The sequence below is a fragment of the Malania oleifera genome, chromosome 2 (assembly GCF_029873635.1).
Source record: "Malania oleifera isolate guangnan ecotype guangnan chromosome 2, ASM2987363v1, whole genome shotgun sequence".
Taxonomy (NCBI): domain Eukaryota; kingdom Viridiplantae; phylum Streptophyta; class Magnoliopsida; order Santalales; family Ximeniaceae; genus Malania; species Malania oleifera.
Window position 1 is genome coordinate 81,396,907 of NC_080418.1, and position 25,793 is coordinate 81,422,699.

Here is a 25,793-nt window from a genome sequence, read left to right on the forward strand (position 1 = left end):
AAACTCTAATAAAACTTCTCCTTCCCCCTTCCTATCTGACAGGTCAGTCTCATTTATAATTGTAACCTTATTAATCGTATTTTCTCCAAAGACTTCCACATTACTCTTTTTCCACACACCTTTTAAATGCTTTAGTTTTTTATGATCTTAAAACATCCCAACCTCCTACAGACACCTAAACCTAAGAAATCTTAACCAAAGAATGGGTAGACAGCATGTAGTCAAGCCTAAAAAGTGCAGGGCCCTGCTTAACCTTGCTAGATTCTAACAAATAGCAACATGATCACTGATCAGACATTGATCTAGAAGAGATAGCTTGAAAAAAACTAGGAAACTCATTCTCTCACTCACTACAAAGTAAGAATCTATCAATCAAGCTAGCAACTCTCTCTGCACACCTCCCTCGCCCTTCATCCCTCCCTCGCCCTTCATCCCTCCCCCGTGGGAAATCTTACTACACTGAAATCAATCCCCAAAATCCACTTAGGAGGAAAAAAAAAAAGAAATACTGCATATGACTTATCCCAAAAAACAGACTGGAGCAGGTCTATGAGGACCAAATATTCTACAAAATACTCTTCTTCCTTTCTCCTCCCTGTGCTTTCCAAATACTCTAGGAACTCATAAACTTGCATTACTTGCAGAACGGGGTCACCAGCATTACCATACTGTTGTTGCATGGAATTTCCATACATCTGTATGGTTGATATTCTATTTCCTGGCAATATTTTATTGAATTCTGAATATGTTTTAGCCTTACAAGTTGAGGGGTTTTCAGTTTTGGGTTGAATTATTTTCACAGTTATGGCACAGAGTATGCTGAGGAGATGCTTTGAGGTTTCATGCTATTGCAGTGAGATTATTTAGTGATTTATTTATTTTGTAATTCGCATTGTGCTTTGATTTATGGTAGCAAGTGATTTGTGATGGTTCTTTCAGTTTAAAGGCTCAAAACTATTCTGTTTTAGGTGAAATTTTTACTTTTTAAAATGATTTTCCACACTGTTATGTTTTTGTGAATTTTTTTTTTACCATTGTCCACACGGTATACAGCTGTCTACTATATAAAAAGAGATAAGGCTTAATTTTGTGATAAGTTTTGTTCATGGAATAATTGCGGATCCCAATTATTCAGTTATATAGCTAGTTACTTAAAAAGAACAAAATACTTTAAATAAATGTTTTTAAATATAATTTGTAGCAATATTATGCCTGTCGTTGATCTATTTTGTTCATTTGATTTTTGATAAAATGTGATCCTACTGCTCGAGCATAGGAAAAAAATTCAGATTCCCACTATACTTTTGAAAGGAGAAAGATAACACAGTAACTGAGTAAAGACAAAATTTTTCTGAAATCTATTGAAGTAATTGCAGGCCACTCTGAAACAGATTAGACAGTAGCTGACTACCTAAAGTCATGTTAATCCCCCATTCATGGTTGCAAATCATTCGAAGATCAATTTGGAACCTGTTTTTGTAACACCCAGTGCGCAAGGCTCCCTTGCTTTCAGGGATTTTGGGAAGGGAAGTTGTATGTAGTCTTTACCTTACATGTTTTGAACCCATTGCTAACACCTGAAACGATTTGGCGAAGTTTGTCATTTGGAAAATGCCACTAATGCAGTGGTTGATTGAGAGCTAGCTATGAGTAACTTTGGCAGTTAGAATTGGCAGTCATGTGGAACAGCCGGGGAACTGGCAGTGTCTAGTGAGGCAATCAACTAGGACTTGAGGCACTTATCCATGTTTCCACTGTGATGCTCAGGCAAAGGGATGGACACTTATCAGAAGAATAGTGAGATAATTTGGAACATACTCAGCTCAGGGAATTAGGTTCACTGTAGCTCGATTGGGCAGCTGGTCGGGCAGTAGGTTCACCTAGGTTCTTGCAAATATTTCTTACTAGATTTTGAGATTTAATTGTGATTTTATTTAACCAGCCTATGGCTGTATAAATTCTGGTTGTGTACCAGTGTATGGCATCTTTATACAGATCAGGGGAACCTTAATTGCAATTCACCTTCTTTTTACCTCTAAAGTAGCTTTTAATTGCAGTACCTTCTCAGTCCCCGCCCCAACCTCTTTCCTCCTTTCCTTGCCATCTAAACCTTCTTTCTCTCTTCATCTTTCTTTCTGTTTGCAATCTCTCCAAATCTTCCTTTCCTTTCCTAGTTTCCTCTTACTTCTTCCTTCCAATACTCTGTTCTTTCTCTTCCTTCTAGGTGCGAGCTTGATCTTGATCCCTAATTCACTTCCTCAGTCTTGCGCAGAGCAAAAAATCACTCTGTTCACTGAAGATTTGATCACCAATAATGTGACTACATCTAGGCCATTATGCATAATTATGGTTTTGTAAAGGCATGAAGTTAGTGTATGTTGTGGAATTGCTTAATATTTTTCATGTGTCTCGTTTTGTCTATTGGATGAGTCATTTTTTCTAGGAGCAATGTAGTTAGTATATAAAGGATAGAGATATTTGTGGTGTGATTCTCCGAATTTTGTAATTTTTTTGTTTTGTTTTTGTTTTTGCTTTTTTTTTTTCTGGGTGTAATTTTGAGTTTCCATTTTATCTTTTGGAATTGTTTACTTACCATGATATCCCTTCTGTTTGGAAGTTACTGTATTCTTTGTTCATGTCAGTTCCACTCTCTTGCATGTCACTCTGTCCTTGAAACACATAAGCTTCCCATGCTGACATGCACCAATGTGCTGATGATTTTTTACTTACAATGAAACCCCCTTCCCTTTTTCTGTTCCAGAGGCCTTGGTTGCCCTTAAAATTGCAGAAGAGAAGTTTATAGCGATTTCTAAATCACGAATTCAACTATTAAAGCTACAGTTACTGCATGAACAGGCTCTATGTCGGTAAGAATTAAGTGCAATGTTTGTGGCTTTTTGAAGGATTGTTTAGTATCAATCTGTTTTTTGTTTTTTGTTCTTTTGTTGCAGTAAATTGAAAGAACTATTTGTGATAGTATTTTTTTCCTGATTGCTAGTTTTTAGTTTTTGTTCTCAGACTATTGTGGAAACAAATTGAAGTCAAATGTTCTTGTTTTTGCTACTTGTGACAGCCAGTATTTTAAACACAGTTTTTAATGAAAAATTAAAATTTCCATGTGAATTTAAAATAAGAACAATCATCAAAGAATATTTTCGCCAATTTTTGACTTTCATATACAATTGTGATGTCCTGGATTGCTAAAAATTTGTACCCAATTTCTACAGCTTTGGGTCCACTATCTTGATCATGATTTTCCTACTCATGGAGGGAAAGGCCCCTCCTCTCAGGTGGTTGTGGCTTTGTGGGCAAGGAGGGATTCAAACCCTGAGACCGTGGTTTTAAAAGAATATTTAATAAGCAATTCTTTTATTAAGTTATTCCTATTTTTTATTGCAATATTTTTAAATTTGCATTCGTTTAATTTTTCATTATTCTCATCATATTTTAATTGATTCAGGTTTCAAATTCATTTCTATTTTTTTTATTTGTAAAGGTATATTAGTACTTGATGAAAGAAAACTTTATGGTGATTGAAAGGTGGCACAATAATTAATTGTAGTTTGGTCCAGGACAGAAATGAATATGCATTCAATCAAGATTTTAATTTGTTACAATTTTGGGAATATAGCCAAACTGGTTGCCAGTTATCAATTTTTAGTTCCTCTTTCTAGTTTTTAATTTTCTTTTTGTGTTTTTTTTTCCTCATAATTTTTGATAATGAGACCAAACTGCCTAATAATGTGCATGATCCTCATGTCCTTGTCAGCTATTAATATTAGGTTCAACATTATATTGGGTGCCATGCAGAGGAAATCTGAAGCTAGCCCATCAATTATGTGATGAGCTTGGAGTGTTGGCGTCTCCTGTAACTGGTGTCGACATGGAGTTGAAGACAGAAGCAAACCTTCGTCGTGCTCGTACATTACTTGCTGCAAAGCAGTTCGCCCAGGTTTAAAATTTTCATTTAGCATTCTTGACACATGGATTTCTATTCCATCTTCAAGAAGCATCCAATGGGGCTAGTTTGGTAATGTGTTTTCAGTAAATTACAATGTTGCTGTGGTGGTTTGTGTTTGCGAAAGTCAAGTAAATGGCCTCTCTATCATCATAGTTTCATGGTTACACCCAGAGAATGTGTCATATCTTTAAAATGAGGAAAAACATGAACATTAATACAATTATTACATTGTCAGACTTTAGGTCTGAAATATGCATTGTTTAATTGTACGGAGCAGAAGAATGAGGAGGGTAAGCCTTTGCCCGGTGTTGACTGTTGAGGGTGTTAATCGGAAATCTACTGGTAAGTCATAGAAATTGCTTCTCAAAAGTCATGTGTGAAGGTAAGACTGCAGATATGATACCCCCCTTGTAAGCTTGATATGGCATGGAAGCCTTGTGCAAAAGATGTTGCATGCATGCATGAGCCAGAGTGGCAGAGTGTGTGTGCGTCACGCTGCACAAATTCTTGTTGTAGATCATACAACAGAACTATGACATATAGTGATGTCTTCCTGTTCTTGGATGGTTGGTGGATTAGGATTAGTATTGTGAACTGGGGGGTAGTACTGAAGAAGTCCTCTAGAAATATAAATTCAAGAAACAATCTATAGATCGTACAATGTTACAGAACGACAGTGTGCATGCACATACATGTTGTGGATGAACTATGATGTATAAACATACATGTGAAGTTTCTTGCACTTTTTCAAACTTATGGTTGCGTAGAAATAGAGTATTTTTAGTTTTGTGAGGCATTATGCTTGACAAATTTCGAGGGTGTTAGAGAGCTTAGGGTTGAGGATGCTTAAGTTTATCGAGCTCAACAATGAATCTTGGGTTTTCCCCTTCCTTTCTGTTGCAGGAGCAGAAGTCTGACTTTTATTTCAAGTTACTGTGTGGCATTGTTGCTGTTATTGGAGCGTGACATTGTTCATGCAACAGTTCACATGCCTGTAGCAAAGTTATTTTTAGGGGCTTTAAGTCATTTTCAATTTTTTCCTTTTAAGTTGCTTTGGATGGTTGAGATTAAACCAATTTCAAGGGCAAGGACTTGTCATTTTGTTGGTATAAGATGTTTTGTTTGATGTAATGAGGCAGTTGAGACTTTTTAAATAATCACTCTGGAAAGTAACATTCTTTCTTGTCTTCCCTGGTCTTAGACTTGAAAAGACAAGCTCTTGGCCCTTGGCTCAGCATATTGATTTCTATTGCCCTTTTTCGAAATCTCTCTTTTATAACAAATTCTAGTTAGGGTTTTGTTTTCCCTTCATCACTTTCTATTTATGGTGGCAATGTAGACTAGAAAGGAAACTTTCGGGCTTACTTTGGGTGTTCTCTGTATTATGATTTCTGAAACCCATCAAAGATGTGTTCTGCCTGAGATTTTTGGTGTTTTTTTTTTTTTCTTGAAGTTATATATTACTTTGGGTGTTCTCTGTATTATGATTTCTGAAACCCATCAAAGATGTGTTCTGCCTGAGATTTTTGGTGTTTTTTTTTTTTCTTGAAGTTATATATACATACATATATATACATATATACATACATATATATACATATATACATACATATATATATATATATACATACATATATATATATATATATCTTGAAATTTGTTAGATTTATGTTGCCTTGAAATTTCTTATTCTAAAAAGAATTTATAATTTTGTTAATGTTTCTAATTTAGTATAGTTTCAATTTTTATTCGGTAATGGTTCAATAACTTACTATGGAAAAGAAAGGTAAATAAGGCTAACAGTTGCCACCAGTTATGCTGAAGATGAGTGAAGCCCACATCTTTGAAACAGCCCAGCGAGATGGCCCTCGACAAAGAAAAAAAAAATCATTGTTCCAAATCAAATCAATAGATTATGTGTGATTTTGACAAAACAGACATTTCTCTCTAGACAAAGTACCCATAAAACAACAAAAATGCCTTCCACTACAGAGTCCTGGCATTCTTATGCCCCCTGAAACCTCTCAAAGTATGAAGGGCACGCCCAACAGACTCCGAAGTCTGAATAAGTTAAAAAGCTTCTTCGATAAACTCCAGGGAACTTAGCATTAAGGAAAATGATGTGCATATGACCATGATCCTTACTATGCAAGAGATCATTGGTGTTAAATTCTATTAGGATGGCCATGCACATGAGTGCCTTACCTTTTGATGGAATCTTTGATTTCCACAAACAACAAACAAAAGGAAAGGAATAGGAAGAGCGGATTACTCTCTCTTCAAATCTGGAAGCTTTGTTAGGCTTTAAATGATGGGAGGCATTGTTTTGGTTCTGATTAATGTTATTAAGTACTGTGCGAGAAAGGCTTCAGGAAGCTTTCAATTTTATTTTCTACAAGAGGAAAGGAGATACTCTGCTCTATGGAAGAAGAAAAATCTTATGAAATTAAGGTTTGAAAGTAGAGCATGGTTGGGATTCTGGAAAATATGTAGCTGGAATTATTGAGAGGAAGCTAATCTCTGACCTGGGCTGTCTGGATGATAATAGATTATGCATTAGGAAGGCTAAGGTTATAGAAAGTAGAATTCTAGGTTATAAAAGATTGGAAAATGAGGCAGCACTGCTTGGGTTAGTCATGATTAATTAGGTGAAGAACATAGCCACTGAACCTAGGTAAGTCATTGGGAAGCATCACAAAATCCTGCCAGAGTATCAATTTTCTGACTTCATGCATGCAAGAATATGGATTCGTAATCGACATATATGCATGCACAAACCATGGAATCATTTGATTGCAAAAATGATAAAGAACAGTTATGAGAATATGAACCGTTGGATTGACATAGCTTTATTGATTCTCTTTTCTCTTGGAGCACAATTATGCGGCTTCTAATTTATCCAATGGAGCAATGACAGCCAAGAGCTTTCCTGAACACACACTCTTCATAAGAGAGCGAGCTAGCTATGGGGTAGCCAACAAGCACAGGCTTGTAGCTGCCCCCATTGGGGTTTTATAGGGGGAAAGGGCTATTTTAATTTCCTTATGTTGGTTGTATTTTGTTTTTTTGTTTTTGTTTTTTTTTTTCTTTTTTATTATTATTATTTAGGGTATTTTTTTGTTAGGGCCATACCTTCAAGATCCTAAGGTTTTGTCATTGAATAAATTAATATTTTAGTTGTATAAGTCTCCTAAATTAATGTCCTTGTCCTCCAAGCATTTTGAGCCTATAAAAGTCCCTTGTGTATTAATTTAATTAAGACTTGAATTGATAGCTAAATTATTGGAATTGGTAATGGAGTGGAATTGGATCCAACACTGCTGTCTGTTTCTGGCTGGTTTCTCAATGTGAACGCAAAGGGCCATGGATGTTAGTGTTTGATAGGATTATCTGTGAATTTCCACTCAAACTCCTAGGGTTCGTGATTTTAACATAAACCACCTTGCGCCACCTCTATACAAATCACCAAAAAAAAAAAAAAAAACTTGGTGAATTGATTTCTAAACCCTATCAATTCTTATATGCCCAGAACTTTAGCTCGTATCTCCTTCATTAGATTTGCCTCCATTGTCAATTGAGCAGTTGTCATCATTTGCAAGGTTTTCCAGAGTCACATGCCAGTTGTCAACCTTCATCCATGCTGCTCAGTGCTGACGAGCTGCAATTGCCATATTGAGGCTTTGCTGTTGCTGTCGAGCTTCACCATCGATGTTGTCACTTGCCAACACCAACAAGCCTCAATATGTTGATATCCAGTCTGCTTCCTTCATCTGTTACTCCAAATGCACTCCAATGAACCTTGGTAGGAGGATTGTTGTCAGCATCAAGCCTCACTGTCACAATCCATTAGCAGCTGTGCTACCCATTGCGTATAAAGTCAACCACAGTTGTCACTCACCCAACTTCATTATCATTTGAAACAAACACAAGACAACTGAAACCTGCCCCTGGATGTGAATATATGGGGTTTTAAAATGATTTGAATGGTTCTGTGAAGTCAGCTCGAACTGGTTCAATTAAACTGGACCAGATTGCCCGAATTGGCTAAAGAAAAAAATAGGCAGAACGAAACAAAACAGGACTTAACTTGGTTTGTATAATAAGGAATGGTTTGTATACTAAGGAATCTTGATTCTATGCTTCGCTCTTTTAAATCAATCACTTAACTTGATTCTAATTAGGGGAGAATGATGCAGGCATGCAAGCATGAGCTGTTTCAAATTTTTATTTTAATTATATTTTTGTTTATTTTTTATTTATGGTATTCTTATCAGGGTTACATCTTCAAGAATGTATCCCCCGTTTGGTTCGTGGAATCAAGGCTAGAATTGGATCAAAATTATGACTTTGATTCCCATTCCCATGATTGGTTTGCATAAATGAGGGTGGAATTGCATTCTGGCAGGAGTGAAATGGAATGGTGGTTCCTCCTTTAATAGGCAGGAATTGCAATTCCATTCCTAGTTACATTTTGGAAAGACAAGTGTAATTCTCATTAAATAATTTTTTGTTAGCGAAAGAAGAATATCATTAATAGATTAAGAATGTACAAGCAGGAGAATAATACATCTACTTAGCAAAGTCTGGAAGAATCTAAACAAAAAACAGTGAAAAAACCAAAAAATGAAAAGCACAAATAAAACCAGCTTCTAGCTAACAATCCAACAAATAACGCCAATCATGCTCAATATCAGAAAAGCTTACCCCCCTTAAAATTCCCATGACCCACAAACCAAGCAGAAGCCAAATAATGTTTCTCTCCCAAACCAGCAAATATGACACCTGCTTTCCCGACAAAATATGCTCATTATGCTCCATCCACAGCCACCAAAATACTGCAAAGAAAGCACATTTTCAGAGCGCTTCCCTTTTCTTTTTCCTGCCAAAGCCGACAAAAGAAACTGCCAAAAAGTCCTCCACTGCCTCTGAACTCACCCAACATTCACCTAAAAAGCCAAATAACTTATTCCCCACCATCCAAGCATAATCACAATGTATAAAAATTAGGATGCATATCCTGAACAATTAAAACTAAGTACACAGACATTTGGAAAGAGAGCCTTCAAAAGTCTCCTGACCTGGAACAAGTTATTGGCATGAACAAAGCTCCCAAACAGTTGGTGAGAGAGAGTCTCTGGTACTCATCTTGGATTTGGGCCAGGTATGTGAGAAAGGAGGTGCTTCTTTCTAAACAAAATTGGTCCATTTAATAGAACAGGCCCAATGTTTAGACAATGATGCTATGTAACTTTCTTTGGACTCAATAGAAGGCTCTTTTCAACTTGGAATCCCGCAGATGGGACTCGTCTCTAAAACGGCTTGTTGGCCGTTGCAAGGATATGGGCAATCAGCTCCATTCTCTGTCTGATCCCATTGCTGAATAGATCTACTATCCTGGCCAAAATTCACTGAAGCCAAGTTCAGGGGAAGTGGGTATTCAGTCAGCTGTTAAAGAAATCCAATCCTCATCTCCAGTTCTCCAAGACAAGCATAGAAAGATCAGCATTCAGAATGTAATCAGGAGGGTTTTAGCTTGGTTTCAAAAACAGTTTGAGATGAAAATGATGATTATAATAGAAGTGTCTGATTGGCTGTTGATTCTGGTTTTGCAGAGTGATTAGAGCTGGTATATACAGGACTAGTAAAAAAGAAGCTGGTTTGGGTTTGAAAGATGATGTTTTGCATTTTAGTTCTCAAAAATCTAAGGGTCCTAACCTGTACACGCTCATTGGAAGGCTGCACTGATGGGCGAGTAAATGAGGAAATTCTATGAAGCAAAGAGAAAGCATTCCGATGAGATAATGCAAAAGATTTTAAGGAGAGATTCTTAAGGATAGTTTAGTATCTTGGATGATACACTTGCTAAGATGAAGGATATAGCAAGTGATGGAGTTAGCAAAGGAAAAGAGGCTTAGAAATGGGGAGATTTTTCAGTGAACGATATGGATGACATCAGTGAGTTTGATGGTGATGGGGGTTTGCTGTTGGATGAGATTTGGGAATAATGTGGATATGTTTTTGATTCCTGTGATGATCGTGGGGACCTATCATATGTTCATTCAACCCTGTTGGAAGGATTGGAGGGGGTTCCTATTTGTGAAAACACTGAGTTGGATAAAATGCAGTGCGAGGATGGAATTTTACAAACACCAGAGGTGGTGATTTCTAGAGAGGATTTAGAAGCCCAAAATATATTGGATAAAGAAATTAAAAGAAGCTATAATCACGAAGTTAACTTTAATTGCATAAATTGATTAAATACTAGTCCTTAATTTTACCAATTAAATGCAAGGACTAATATGATTTTTGCTTAATAGTATAGGAACTAACTTATTATTCCTGCTGTTTTGTATTAGTTAATCTATCCTTGCCATATCGTATCCTCATTTTTTTTGAGATTGTCGTGTCGCGTTGTTAGTATCATATTGTATCCATGTCTCGTGTTGGTATCAGTGCTTCCTAGGAGAATGCGAAAATGGGATGTCCATAGACATGCTATTGTTATCATTGTGGCTTTTTCCCAAATTCATCATTAGGCTTAGTATCTTGCACAATTGCAGCAAGTTGAAGACCTTCATCCTCACTCCTTGTTGTACATGTGTCCATGTGGCATGTGTTCCTTCCACAACACCACCCCCCCCCCCCCCCCCCCCTGTTTTCCTCTTCCTTGTCTCCTGTGGTATCTAAATCTTACTTTCAAAGCCAACTCTTTTGCCTGCACATACACATTTACCACATTTTGAACCAGTTGTGTATAGAGCGATGGAGCTCATGAATGGTGAGTAACAAACTTTAGCTTGGACCTTGCACTTACAACAAAATTGAAGTTGAGGTGATTAAAGATGCAAAGGTGCAGAAAAATGCGAAATAATATTAATACTGATTTTTATTTCTGTCACCCCTGATTACTCTTCCACATGTACCAATGAATGTCTCAAGAGCAGCTTCAGATTATTCATTCAATAATTTCCTAAGAACTTAGCCTCCAGAACCAGAAGAGCCCAACATGATTCTGGCAGGGCATCAGAAAATTTATTGGGTGCTTCCTATTTCAACTGCATTTAATACTATTTTCTGTGTCAAATGTGCATAATGTTTAGTGTGTCCCTACTCCCTAGTACTGTTGTAAAAAATAGAATTAAGTGACTGGAAAGATATGCTTTTTTTTTTTTCAATTTCCTTATTTTTTCCTCTCCTTTCATACATGGTTTTAAATAGCAGCTACAATCGTTACATAATGGTTTTTGAGTTCCCGATACTGTTGCACACCATTTCGGTGGGAAGAAAATTCATGGCCATAATGGCTGTTATGGACTAATAACATTACATAATGGCGATCGCATTACATAACGGCTGCTATGGCTGTTGCCTAACTGCTATGCAATTGTTATGGCAAAAAAATAATTTTTATTTTCTTATTTTTTCTTCTCATCTTTCTTCCCCCTCCGCCCCCTTCGTAAGTCATAAGAGAGGGAGGAGAAGATTGTAATGAGGATGATAATGATACAAAAATTATTTATTTTTAAATTTAAAATCATGAACAATTTTACATGAACATTATTTTTTCAATAAACATTATTTTGACAATATTAGTAATTTGATGTTTCTTTTCTATGTTTTTCAACTTCAAACTTCTTTTCTTTCTAGTTTTTATTGTGTTCAAGCTAGTAATTTATTATTTAATGATAAATTTTTTGATTATATGTTATAATTTTAAAGCTTTGGCTATGGTCATGCAATATAAATTGATGGTCTAGGATTCTAATTTCTAATTTTAAGAGATTTTTATTATTTTAACAAATAAAATAATAGAACTTGTTTACTTTATCATTTTTGTATTTCTTATCTTCCTAATAGATTAACAGTGTGCATTATGTATTTTTTTATTAATAAATTTATCACACATGATTAATGAAAAAGTGAAAATCTATAATTTTTTTTGTCAGTGACTGTTTAAAACAAATGTAAAATATATTGCCGCTACTAAACAATGTTAGTAAGATGAACTAAAGGATCCCAAATGCACTACTAAAATGAAAATAAACCAATATACATAAGATTGTGTGTGCTGGAAAAATATTTATGGCCGTTACACCTGTTTCCTGTTATGTAACATCTGCTACTCCTGCTTCCCGCTACAGCCATTGCCATTGTGCTACATTAGCCCCTATTGCTATTTAAAACCATGCTTTCCTACAAAATTCTGTTTTCCTTATCGAACTGTGAAACTGAATCTTGTGACTTCCACCTGCATGTTTATGTTGCTATTGACATTTGACAAACAAATGATAATAGAAGCCATTCTTATATTTAGTCTTTGTATTAGTTATGACAGGAAGGAAATAAAGTCTTGCTCATGTATCTAAGTAGTCCCCTTTGTTTTCGTACATAATGTTCTTTGCAGGCAGCAGCAGCTGCACACTCCCTCTTTTGCATGTGTTACAAGTTCAACATGCAGGTTGAAAATGCAACTGTTCTTCTCGTACTTGCTGAGATCCACAAGGTACAACAAGAGAATTGGTGCTTTATAAATTTCAAAGTCTTGTTTTCTAGGAAATTAGTGTAAGTCAATCAGTGGCAAAGCTATGACTGACACACGTGTATCTTACTTTTTATTCAGTGAACATGAAAGAATGACTTTATAATGCACCTTTGTGTTTCTCACCAACCCCAGGCCTGCCCGCGCAAGGGTTTGGGAGGCTGATGGTTGGGATGTTGTTGATTTCATGGTTGTTGGGGTGGGGTCAATTGGTTTACTTTCTACAATTTAATCATTTGGTAATTAAGTTTCTGCCTGGGTGGTCTAACTTGGACAATTGCCCAAAATATCCCATCTTTCTTCATGTTGACAATATATTGATGGCTATGCTGTAGTTGACCAAAATATTGTTTGTTTTATCTTTTAATTTTAATTTATTACAGATTGGAATGCTATGAGGTAATTTCATTTATTTCCTTGTCATTAGAAATCAGGCAATGCTGTTTTAGGTCTTCCATATGCATTGGCAAGCCTTTCATTTTGTCAGTCATTTAATTTGGATCTTCTCAAAGCATCTGCAACTCTCACATTGGCTGAATTATGGCTCTCACTTGGATCAAACCATGCCAAAAGGGCTTTGACCCTCGTACATGGAGCTCTTCCAACAATTCTAGGTCATGGAGGTTTGGAGCTTTGTGCTCGGGCCTATATTGCTGAAGCAAAATGCTATCTATCAGATCCAGGTTTTTCAGGTACTAATTCTTTTCTTTTCTTTTTTCTTATCATATGTTCAGTTGATTCTAGCAGAATGTGTAGTCATTTTGTGGTTGATTGTAAAGTGTTTGTAAGTATAGTGTTCTTTTGTGCAGTAGGATTAATTTTAACTGAACCTCGTTCGACTTAACCTAAGTTGCACATCTAGTTGTAGCACTGGGAAAATATGGTCCTGGATCATATTAAACTCTAATATGTTTTAAGTGTTTAGCTAGCATGGTTAGATGAGTTTAAACCCATTGACTTTGATATCTGGTTTGTACTGCGCAGAACATTCCGCCGCCTTACAAACATCTGCACTAGTTGGGGGGTGTTGCTGTATTGGATAATAGTTGTTCTACAGCAATCATGATGTTCTTTGGAGAATACTTGGTCTGTGATGGAAGTCATGGATTTTATAAACTTGGGTAGTTTTTGAGCCCCCTGAAATCCACCCACATTAGTCTAGTTTTTAGGGTATGATGCTGCCAATGCAAAAGCAAGAAATTTGTTGTTTGTTGCCATGGTTGGCAGCTTCATTAATTAAAAATTTTAGTTTTTTTTTTTCCATTCACATAAAGATAATTCCCCAAGACATTGATGCACTTTTTAAACAGTCTTGATACATCTTTATAAGTGTAAGAATTTCAGGAGCAAAGATAGAGAAAGAAATGATTGCATATATGAGAAGATATATTTAGGATTGAGGAAGTGAGTATGCTAAGATGTTTATGAACAATAATGATTAGTAAGGAGATGATAAAAAATTGTCTTATTTCCATTTCAAAATTATTTGCAAATAAATCTCAGAAATAAATCAAGAGTTTATGCGCTCTTATTGAAGCTCCACATGTTGGATAAGCATTGTGGTTTCCCACAGATCCTTACCAGCACCATTCAACCCGGAATTTTAGGCTACAGTAAGGCTTTTTGGTTCTATAAGAATTTTATTTGTGCAGGATGGGAAGTTGGAGTTTAGGAATAGGAGAACAGAGGGTGACATAGGTGTGGATATTTATCATGATGGAGTTATTGAATTGCACTTTATTAGCATATTTATCCACAATCAGATGTGGATATCAATTTCTAGGTGAAAGCTATTGATAGCTAGACTTTGATATTAATTTTTGTCATGGTCATGGTCTGGTTTTGTCATTAAATGTTGTGTAAATTTGGGTGGTTCAATGAGTAATCTCTACATTGTTGTTATCACCAATTACTACCTTTAAATGAAATGTGAAATACTGTTTACTGTAGTCAAAGTCTCTGCAAATTCATTTAACTAGACGTGGGAAATTTGGTTATCTTATTGTTATTGATGACATTCCTCTACTGATGGCGAGCAAAATGAGTGGATAAAGGAGATACCATAAATTGCAACTTTGATGTGAATTTCTGAAACCTTACATTGAAGATACTTAGCATAAATCTTCATACATGTAAAGTTGGGTGTATGTGAGAATTTTGTATTTTGGACTAGCAAACTTACTCGTATGACTTAAATGTGGAATAGTTTTTATTGCATCAGAAAGAAAAGAATTTGATAGAGTGTTAAATATGAGGGGAGTTGAACGTTGTGATACCTGTTTCTGTTGCAGAATAAGATGCTATTAATGCACAGAATTTGGGTAGTGTAGAACTTCTGTTGTGGGTAACTTTGCCTGTGTTTTGTATTCTTAAAGTTACTGACAATGTGGATGGTGCTGAGTTGGTTGCCCAATTCTATTTCAAGGGCTATGTGATCATGGTGGATGATGGAATGGTGGTAGGGATGACCTTGGAGGCTATGATCAAGGACAGGTAGTCATTGAAGACGACCATAGAAGTGTACTTCCTGTGGTAATGGGGCCATGCTTGTCACTGTTTCTGGGATCTTGCTTTTAGGCTTCCATGATATGCTAATGTAGCTACTTCTGAATTTCTTTAATGTGGTCATATGAGAAAATATATAAAAAATGAAGTTGATAGTGTGCAAATACTCTTTGGAGTAGGATAGCTAAATCTATTAAAAAAGATTGCAAAAAGAGATTTTACTTGAATATGGATGAACATTCTCAGGTAGTAAAGAAAGTTTGTTGGTGGGATCAAGATGTCCAAAAAGCTGTAAGCTTAAAGACTAAAAGAAATTGGTGTAAAACATGACAGAAAATATAGAAGCATGGAGAACTTTTGAAAGTATAAAGAGGCAAGAAAAGATGGAACAAAATCTGTTAGTGAAGCTAAACATAGAGCATATAATGATTTAGATGTCACATTAGATACAAAGGAAGGAGAAAGAGACATATTTAAACTTGTTAGAGCTAGAGAAAGAAAAAGCATGGACTTAGGTAATGCAAAATGTATAAAGATGAGGATGTGTCTTGGTTAAAGAAGAAGACATAAAAGAAAGATGGCAAAATTACTTTAATAAACTATTTAATGAAAACCAAGTGGAAGACTTAAATTTATAATTGAAAAATGAGGAAAAGCTAAAAAAATTAGATTTATTTGCGGGTTAGTGAAGATAATTTTGCATTAGAAAAATTAAAAATGAAAAAAAGTTATAGGACTAGATGATGTCCCAATTGAAGTTCGGAAATTCCTAGGTGGTAATAGAATTATATGGTTAACTAATTGATTCAACACTACTATAGAAACTAAGAAGATTCTAGATGAATGGAGAAAAAACACTTTAGTACCTATATACAAAACAAAAGAGATACTCAAAATTTTAATTACTATCATGTAGTAAAACTTATGAGTCATATAATGAAAATGTTGGAAAGTGTAATTGAACAAAGACTAAGGTTAGAAATGAGGGTCTCATAAAATCAATTTGCTTTATGCTAGAGAGATCGACTACAGAAGCTATATATCTTTTAAGAAGATTAATGGAAAAGTTTGGGAAAAAGAAGAGTAACTTGCACACGGTTTTTATTGACGTAGATAAAGCTTATGATGGGATACTTAGGGAAGTTCTATGGTGGGTTTTAGTAAAAAAATGAAATATGCAATAGGTATGTTGAAGTCATTAAGGATATGTACGATACAAGTATGACTAGGATTAGGACTACAGGTCTGGGAAATTTTCAATCACAATAGGTGTATATCAAGGATCTGCTTTGAGCCCTTATTGTTTTGCACTAGTAATGGATGAACTTACTGGGAGTATCCAAAAATGAGGTTCCATGGTGTATTTTGTCTCCGAATGATATTGTCTTGATTAATGAAACTAAGGGTGGAATGAGGTTCCACGGTGTATTTTGTTTCCGGATGATATTGTCTTGATTAATGAAACTAAGGGTGGAGTGGAATCTAAGATAGAATTATCAAGATAAGATTTAGGATTTAGAGGTTTCAGGATGAATAGAAATAATAAAAAAAATATATGATTTCAGTTGTGATGGGAGGAATATTGGAGAAGATATTAAACTTGATGTCAAGAAATTAATAGCACTTCTAGATTTCAACACCTTGGATCGATCTATTATGCAAGATGAAGGAGAAATTGAAGAAGATGTTATACTTAGAGTTAAAGCAAGCTGGGTAAAATGGAGAGGTTCTTCGGGCGTGTTGTGTGATAATATAATACCCTTAAAATTAAAAGGAAAGTTCTTTAAAACGATCAATAATACTAGCAATTCTCTATGGATAAGAGTGTTGGCAACTAACAAAATAACCTATCCAAAACGAAAAAGTTGATGCAATGAGAATGCTAAGGTGAATGAGTGGTATAGCATTAAGGATAAATTAAAGAATGAATATATTTACAATAAGTAGACATGACACTTGTAGAAGTTAAAATCATAGCCTTAAATTTATGTGTAATTGTTGAAGTTTTTGAAAAAAATTTTGTTTTCTACTACCCTCGAAATCGAAATGGCAGTTGATTTCCATTTTCAAAATTTCTTCCAAAATCTACACAAATCATTCGAAAATTTTTGAAATTTTAAAATTTAAATGAAATTCGTCAAAATTTTAATCTTGAATTCAAATTTATGATTCAAACCCGAATTTAAATGTCTCTTTTAATTTATCTTTTCATTTTATATTGAATGAAACTAAAGATTATTATTAGAATATGAGTTTTAGATTTCAAAAATTTTAAACTATATGAAAAATTGAACTTTGATATTAGCTACAACATTTTATTTGACATATTTGATATTAGCTACAACATTTTATTTGACCATTTATGTCCTAAACTGTGTGTATTTGTATCTTGAATATTTAACTAATTTATGAATTTCGTTTACATTAATTGAACATGTTTACAATGATTATTATAATCAAATTATTGCACCTTATACACCATATAATCATCCTTGATGCATTTTATTTATAATATTTTAATTCTAAATCATGCATTATTATGTCTATTCATAGTTTCTAAAGCTTCATGAAAGAATTTCATATGTCATTACTAATTTCCATAATTTTTTAAATTGAAATTGAAATCAACATTGATATCAAAATTTGAATCGAAATTTCCATACATTTGAAGCCTCAAAATTTTAGTCAAAATTGAAATTTAAGGCCTTGGTTAAATGAAAGGAGCGACATTTGAGATGGTTTGGACACCTGTAATGTAGGCTAAATAGTGCATCGGTAAGGAGTGAGCTTGTTACTATTAGTGGCAATAGAAGAGGTAGGGTTAGACCTAAAATAACTTGGAATGAGATTAGTTGGCGAGGATTGAATAGCCCTTAAATTGTCAGAGGAAATTGCTCATGTTAAACAATTGGGTAAAATGGAAGACCTAATCACAATGATAGGTCTCTCCCTCTATTTATAAAATATGTCAAAGTACATACCAATCATGGTTTTAAATCGCGGTCGCGGTTGTTATGTAACAGGAAGCATGCATAAGTCATAACGGTCGTGAATTTTTTTCACGCATGCACAACCATGCCAAAATAGAATAATGAGCATTAAATTCATTAATACATTATTTTTAATGAATTTTGACTGCTTTTATTCACCCTACACATGCTTTTCAATAGGCGATATGATTTTTATATTAATTTTAGTGTTGTTTACAAAAAAAAGGCATATATATATATATATATATATATTTATAGTTGCATTACTATAATGGGTAAAAAATGTAGAAATGTAATTAAAATGAAGAATCAATTAATTAAAGACATAAAATTACTAAAAATGAGTCAATACTCAATATACACATGCATGACTTTGAAAAATGATTGGTATCGGTAGTTGGATACATAAATACACTATTACAAATCTATAACATAGCATGTGTCACTGCCACAAAGAATGACGTGGAGGGTCTTCATAATTTGCATCTCTATCTTGAGATTGGGATTGGGAATTATCTCCCCACCCTTGTGGAAATACGTAATTGAATATACCCATGTTGACATTATTTCGTTGTTGCTCCTGAAAATTTACTGGTGGTGAAAATCCAACAGATATAGGATGTGCATAATCGCCACCTTGACCATATCCTGAATAATATCCATAACTTGAGGTTGGGATTGGCTCTGGGTTGTGTGTAGAAAAAGACTTATTAGATCCTGATCCACTAGGATAAAGATGAGACCCATAATATGGATTATAGTGTTGAGGTGGTGGATATGCTAGATGAGAACCATATGATTGTGATGATGAATCATCTAAACCAAAGTCACCAAAATTATGAACCACGCCATATGCATCTTCAGCAGCATCACGATCTTGGTGTCGGTGACTTCTAGTTTGTGCACCATGACTCCTATTAGGGCCACTACCTGTAGCACTCCTCCTCCTAGGTTGTGAAGATTGGTACTCTACAGGAATACCTAAGTCATAATTTTCGGGTATATCATGTAGTCCATCACAACTAGGAGGATATGTATCCCCTACGAATGATGACCCTGTTTCATACCCGTAATCATATCCTACACCACCACCACCACCACCACCATCTCCCCTATCCCTAGCTGCAGTACCCCTACCACCATCATCTCTCCCGTCCCTAGCCGCAGTACCACTACCAACATCATCATCACTTGGTAGGATCACTTTGTGTATGTTCAGGGCTTGAACTTGAATCATGCATGTTTATTGGTGGTTGATCACCTCCTTCTATAGTACCACCAACCTTTTCATCTAACCAACTTGAGTTGTCTTGGCCGTTGAGTAATGGCGCCTCTCTCTCCTCTAACATTCAAAGGATCATCTTCTTCGAAAATATAGTCCAAATTCATTGGGTTGAAACTATTTTAAATTTCCTGTTGGCTTCTTCTCATTGTATGTCTTAACTTCAACTTCATGTTGTAATGCACGAAAGCAAGTTTTTGTAATCTCATGTACTTTATTCTATTTCTTGTTTTCGTATGGATAAGAGTTTAAAGGTGCTCCAATTACGCTCATATTTCGAAGCCGATGTGGTCTGGCTAAGAACTCTGATTGTTATTCTTTGGAGCTTAGGAGCACACATGTCATAATGAATCTACCATTCTACTACATGAATAATTAAAGAGAGTTTTATGTTAGTATAACGTATTTTTAAAAAGTCAAATTTGAACATAGAAATGACAAAATGATCCATTTATCCATTATTTAGCTATATTTACCATGATTTGTTTGTTTCACTGCCCTTTGAGCCAATGGGGTTCCAAATGTGTCCTGCTTGTCATGATATAGCAACAACTAAAAAAGGATGATTGTGAAGTATAATTAATTAATTAGATATATTAATATATATTCTAGAAAGTATTACAAAATACTGAAATAATTCCTTATTCACTTCAACAGAACCAATACTTACTTGATTAACAGCACAAATTTGAGTATCTATATCGGATACCAACTTGGTTATCACTTTTTTAACCCCATCCATGACTTCTCTAGCAACATTAGGAGAGGGTGGGACACCATAAAGAAATTGGGGGTTTAAAAAATAGCTTAAAATTAAATTTAAAAATATATTAATAAATAATAGTTTTTTAATACAACTATGCATAATTTAAAAGTTAAAACAATAAGAAATTATATTTTATTTACTCTTACCAACAACATGCAAATCTTGGTGCAATTGAAAACTCTACTGGTTGTCAATAATTTTCCAACAGTCTTTGTAGAACCGGCAATATTTTTGATTGGCCAACTTCGCCTTATCAATTGCCTTGTATATGAAACCCATGGTTGGTTTTTCATCATTATTAACCAATTTAAGAACTTTCACTAAGGGTTCCTGTACTTTAATTATATCTTAAGCCTTTTGCCAAAACTCTTTCCTTAAGATAATCTTTTTCGTATCATATGCTGGGCCTGATTTTGCCATCCCAAACCTTGATTTTTTCCAAGCATCAAATGTGAACATTTCTAAAAGTAGTCTCCAAGACAATAAAGTTGTTGGCAAATCAGGTGATGGTAGGGCGAATCAACTTTCTATTATTTTTGATTTTTTTTTTAAATTCACTGTCCATGTGTGGTTGTAAATAAAAGAAGTTATTGTTCTTGCATTTTCTAAGACCTTCTTCATATTACTTTTCTTACCAATATCTTCAAGAATAAGGTTTATGCAATGAGCTGCACATGCTGTCCAGTAGATATTGAGTCTCTTTTGTATTAATAATTTTTCTCCTGCCTTCATTGTAGCTTCATTATCAGTCACTACTTGGGCAATATTCTCCTCTCCAATTTCTTTAACCACATCATCCATTAATTTGAAATGAAATTATAGATTTAATAATTAGTACTGCTTAATTAAAAATATATAAGTCTATAATACTATTTGCATATATAGCCAAACTTAGAAAATTACCTGAAATAATATTCAGTTGTTTGACTTGGCATATCAGAGACATCAATTGACTTATGAAACACGGTGCCTCTATTGTAGTAAACTAAAAAGTTTATTATGTGTTTTCTAGTTGGTCTTGACCAACCATAACATATAATGGTTACACCTCTCTCCTTCCAAATTCTAGTAAAAGAAGATATGTAATCTTTTATTTCTTGATACTCTTGTTCCAAATAAATTTTAAATACCTTATAGGGTGATGAACCCTTCACCTCCTTTCCAACCTTTGCAACAACATCAAACATAGGCTGCACAAATGTAGAGTCAGCTACATTTGCTGGAATTCAATTATAAATTATTAATTTTCCAACTGATTTTCCTAATTTACTTCTTAAACCTGAAGTACCTTAGTGTTTATGTTTCGTTGTTTTGCACTCTTGCTTCTTTCTAATATAGGATCCATTGCCCTTAATCTAACTTCACGGGCATCGGGATTGATCCACTGTCATCTACTACCTCCAACTTTTCGAACGCTATAAGATCAAGCTCAACTGAAAGCATTGGCACCACCACTACTAGAGCCACCTCCCTCTTCATAAATATTACCCCCTCCAATTGTTCTTGCTCGAAAATTCTCTCTTCCCATTGTTGCTATGATCGTATGCTTTTTTGTCGAGCAAATCTCATTCTTTATTCTTCCTAGTCTTCTTTATCACTCAAATTCTCAAAATCTCCTCTAATTTGAGTTTCCACTTCTTCTTGCCTTTTTTGTTTATCTATTTTCTTCTCAACATACTATTGTAGATGTTTCATCATTTGTTCTTTTACTTGCGTGGTTACATTTGAGCATCCAACCACTTGATATTTTTTATGTGCCAAGTGTTGTTTCAAGCGTGTAATGTCTCCTTTAATTATCTTTCCACACAACTTGCATATAATAATATGTTTGTTACTATCCACCAAAGTACCAAAATGCCATCCAAAGTCCTCACTAAGTAAGTTCTCATTTCCTTTCTCAGGTGGCATCTTGATAGAATTGATTTGATAATCTCTACACAAAACACAAAAAATACAAAGTTACAATCCTTATAAAAAAAGGAAAGATATAATATAATTAGTAAGTACTAAATAGTCCTTCTAATTTTAAATATTTGTTACATAAAAATAAAATATAATCTCTTATTTAAAATCTTTAAATAATTCAAAATTTAAAATATTAGATATTTCATCTATTTATAAAATAAGAGTCATAAAATAAAACAATATTAATTATTTAATATTTATTTACAATATATAAATTTAAGACCATTAAATTTATTTCTCAAATCCTAGCAATTAGGAATTTAGGATTTTAGGTAAACCTCATATAATATGTAATATATAATATATAAATAAAGTTAAACTTGATATAATATATAAATAATATGATATATAAATAATTAAAGCAACATATAATATATAAATATATAAATATATAATATAATATATATATATATATATATATAAATTATATACTAATTTAAGATTTAAGTAAACAAGAGGGAAAAAAAAGAAACCTGAAAAGTAAAGATTAAAGAGTGAGAGAATGAGAGATGAGGAAATTAAGTCACCTTGCGTGCGCTGGAGCCTGGAGGAGTCTCAAAGAGTCGAAAGGGAGCTGCAGCAGGACTGGCGAGTGGCAACAACTGGCGAAGAGAGCTGCTGTAGGACTGGCGAGCGGTGACGAATGGCAGAGGGAGCTGCTCCAGGGCGTACTGGCGAGTCGGCGAGGACTCGCAGAGCTGCTGCAGGGCTGGCAGCGACTCATGGAGCTGCTGCAAGGCTGGCCTGCGAGGCTGCGATTGCTTGAGTGGGGCAGATATTTGGCTTCAAAGTTCAAAATTCGAGAAATGGAGGAGGTGAACTGGTGAAGTGCTGGCCGACTGCAACGAACAATCCTTCTTATTCTTAAGCTTCCAACAACAAATCAAAGGTACGATTTTTTGATTTCAGTCTTTGGAATGGTAGATCTGCCAAGGATGAGTGGTTGGGAGAGGGGAAAATCAGGGAATAGTGAGAAAGTTGGGTGGATTCGAAGGAGACAAGCAGACGAATCGGAGTGTCAGACGGTCCGTAACAGAGTGTAATGTCTGTTACGTTGGCATAACAGCCATTACGGCTGTGAATTTTTTTCTCCCCGCAATATCGGTCCGTAATGGTTTCGATCCCCTCATTTTACATTACATAACGGCCGTTATTTTAAAACCATGATATTAATAACCATAATATCCTTACTAACTCACACTTGTTAACATAACACTCACATGCTAACATTGCTAAATGACTAAGATAACCATCAACACTCCCCCTAAAGCTGGACCATATATAAAATATGCTTCTAGTTTATTACAAATGAATTTAACACGAGCACCTCCCCAAAGATTTAGTAAATAAATCAGCAAGCTGTAAATCATACTTTACATGAGTGATGGTAAATTGGTAATGAGCTTTTTTAGAAGTTTCTCCCAAACAAGGTGGCAATCGACTTCAATGTGTTTTGTCCACTCATGAAGAGGTTGGGGGCATATGAATGGCAGCTTGATTGTCACACATCAACTCCATAGACTAAGAATTTGGAAAAACCTAGTTCTTCCAACATGTTCTTGAACCAAACAAGTTCACATGTGTGAGCCAAGACCCTAATCACCTTATAATCTGGCTCAACACTTGACTTGGCCACCATAGTTTGTTTCTTACTCTTCCAAGAAACCAAAGTTTGACCAACATAGATATAGTATCTTGTTGTGGATCTTCTATCGGAAGATGACCTGGCCCAACTTGCATTAGTATATCCCTGAATATGAGTGTGACCTCGATCTTGATATAAAAGACTTCTCCCAGGAGCACCTTTGAGATATCTCAAGATGCAAATTACTGCATCCTGGTGACTTGTTCTCAGAAAATGAAGAATTGACTCACAATACTTGTTGCTATAGATATATCCGACCAAATGACCATTAGATAATTCAGCTTTAGAACAAATCTCTGATATCGTGCTGGGTTGAGCAGCATATCACCCATATTTGGCACTAATTTACGTTTAGGATCCATAGGTGTATCGACTGGTTTGGATCCTAACATTTTAGTCTCATTTAAAATATAAAGAACATACTTCCTTTGTAACAAGATGGTTTGGGTATGGGATCTCAATACTTCTATACCTAAGAAGCACTTCAATGCTTCCAAATCCTTCGTCTAAAACTTAGTTTGCAGGAAATGTTTTAGGCTTTGAATACCTTGATCATCTTCACCATTAATCATAGTATCATCCACATAGACAATAAGTAGAATCCTTTTGGATGGAGTATAACGATAAAATACCAAATGATCTACTGCACACTATTGAAGGCCAAACTACAATACTATAGCACCAAAGCGATCAAACCATGCCATTGGAGACTGTTTAAAATCATATAATGACTTCTTCAGCCAACACACTAAGTCCGAGTCTCCCTGAGCAATAAACCTAGGTGGTTGCTCCATGTAGACCTCCTCCTGAAGATCACCATGTAGGAAAGCATTCTTCAGGTCTAAGTGGTGTATACACTTGTGATAGGTGGTGAATAAGGAGATGAATAGACATACTAAGGCAAGTTTGGCGTCTAGGGAGAATGTGTCTCAATAGTCCAAGCCATACACCTAAGTATATCTCTTAGCAACAAGGCGGGCCTTCAGTCGAGCCACAGAACCATATGGATTGATCTTCATAGTGTCCACCCAACGATGACCACAGTCTTAAATTTCCACAAAATTGTCTAAATTTCCGTCGAAATTTTCGATTTCCATCACCCTAAAAATCGAAATGGCAATTGATTTCCGTCTTGCATAATTTCTGTCGAAATCTCAACAAATCATTCGAAATTTATCGAAATCTTGATATTTTAGGGAAAGTTGTCGAAATTTTAACTATACAATGAAATTTTCTCGAAATTCAAATGAGAGGTTTATAAATGAAGTGAAATTTCTCTTTTAATTTATTTTCTTTATTTCTATTGAAACTAAAGATTATTACAAGTGCTTTTGAAATTATATGAAAAAAATAAACTTACAACAATATGTTTAATGTACATTATTTTACAAATATGTTTGTAAAATTATCATTATTCACATAATAAATATTATTTATCATTATTTGCATAATAAATTATATTTATCATTATTTGCATTCTAAATTATCATTATTTGCATAATAAATATTATTTAAATGATTTATGCTATTAACTGAATATGTTTAATGTACATTATTTTACAAATATGTTTGTTACACATACTATATTACAACTTTTCCACCTCATACACAACATAGGTGTATTTAACTTGTAATATATTAGTCCTAAAACTTATATTCTTATGTTTGTTAACCATTTCTAAAATTTCACCAAGAATTCAATGTTTCACTACTGTTTTCCTTTATTTTTTCAAATCGAAATTAAAATTGATATCTAAATCGAAATTTTCGTCAAAATTTTTGTACATTTGGAGATTCAAAACTTGAGTCAAAATCAAAATTTAAGAGCTTGACAACGACTAACCATAGACTCTTCGGGAGGAAGACACATCAATTCCCAAGTATCATTATCCTGTAGAGCATGCATCTCTTTTATCATTGCTTTCCTCTACCCAAAATGGGACATGACTTTAGAAATAGACTTTGCAAGAGCAACAAAAGATAGGGTACTAACAAAATAGTAGCATGAGAATGACAAGAAATCATAAGAAACAAAATTAAAGATTGGATTTTGGGTACAAGTGTGTTTACCTTTTCAAACAGCAATAGGAGGATCAACGACTCAGGGAAGAGGATCATCTTATGAGGGTACTAGAGATGA

The 25,793-nt window shown here is 34.6% G+C and overlaps 1 protein-coding gene across 1 annotated transcript in view; it reads left to right on the plus strand.

The window, feature by feature from the left end:
* The window catches only part of LOC131148897 (anaphase-promoting complex subunit 5), a 97,596-nt gene that overhangs the window by 65,948 nt on the left and 5,855 nt on the right, over window positions 1–25,793 (plus strand). The window contains exons 15-18 of the mRNA XM_058098857.1: window positions 2,762–2,867; window positions 3,811–3,952; window positions 12,366–12,464; window positions 12,928–13,192. Coding sequence (XP_057954840.1) covers window positions 2,762–2,867; window positions 3,811–3,952; window positions 12,366–12,464; window positions 12,928–13,192 — 612 coding nt within the window. The remainder of the gene's footprint in view (window positions 1–2,761; window positions 2,868–3,810; window positions 3,953–12,365; window positions 12,465–12,927; window positions 13,193–25,793) is intronic.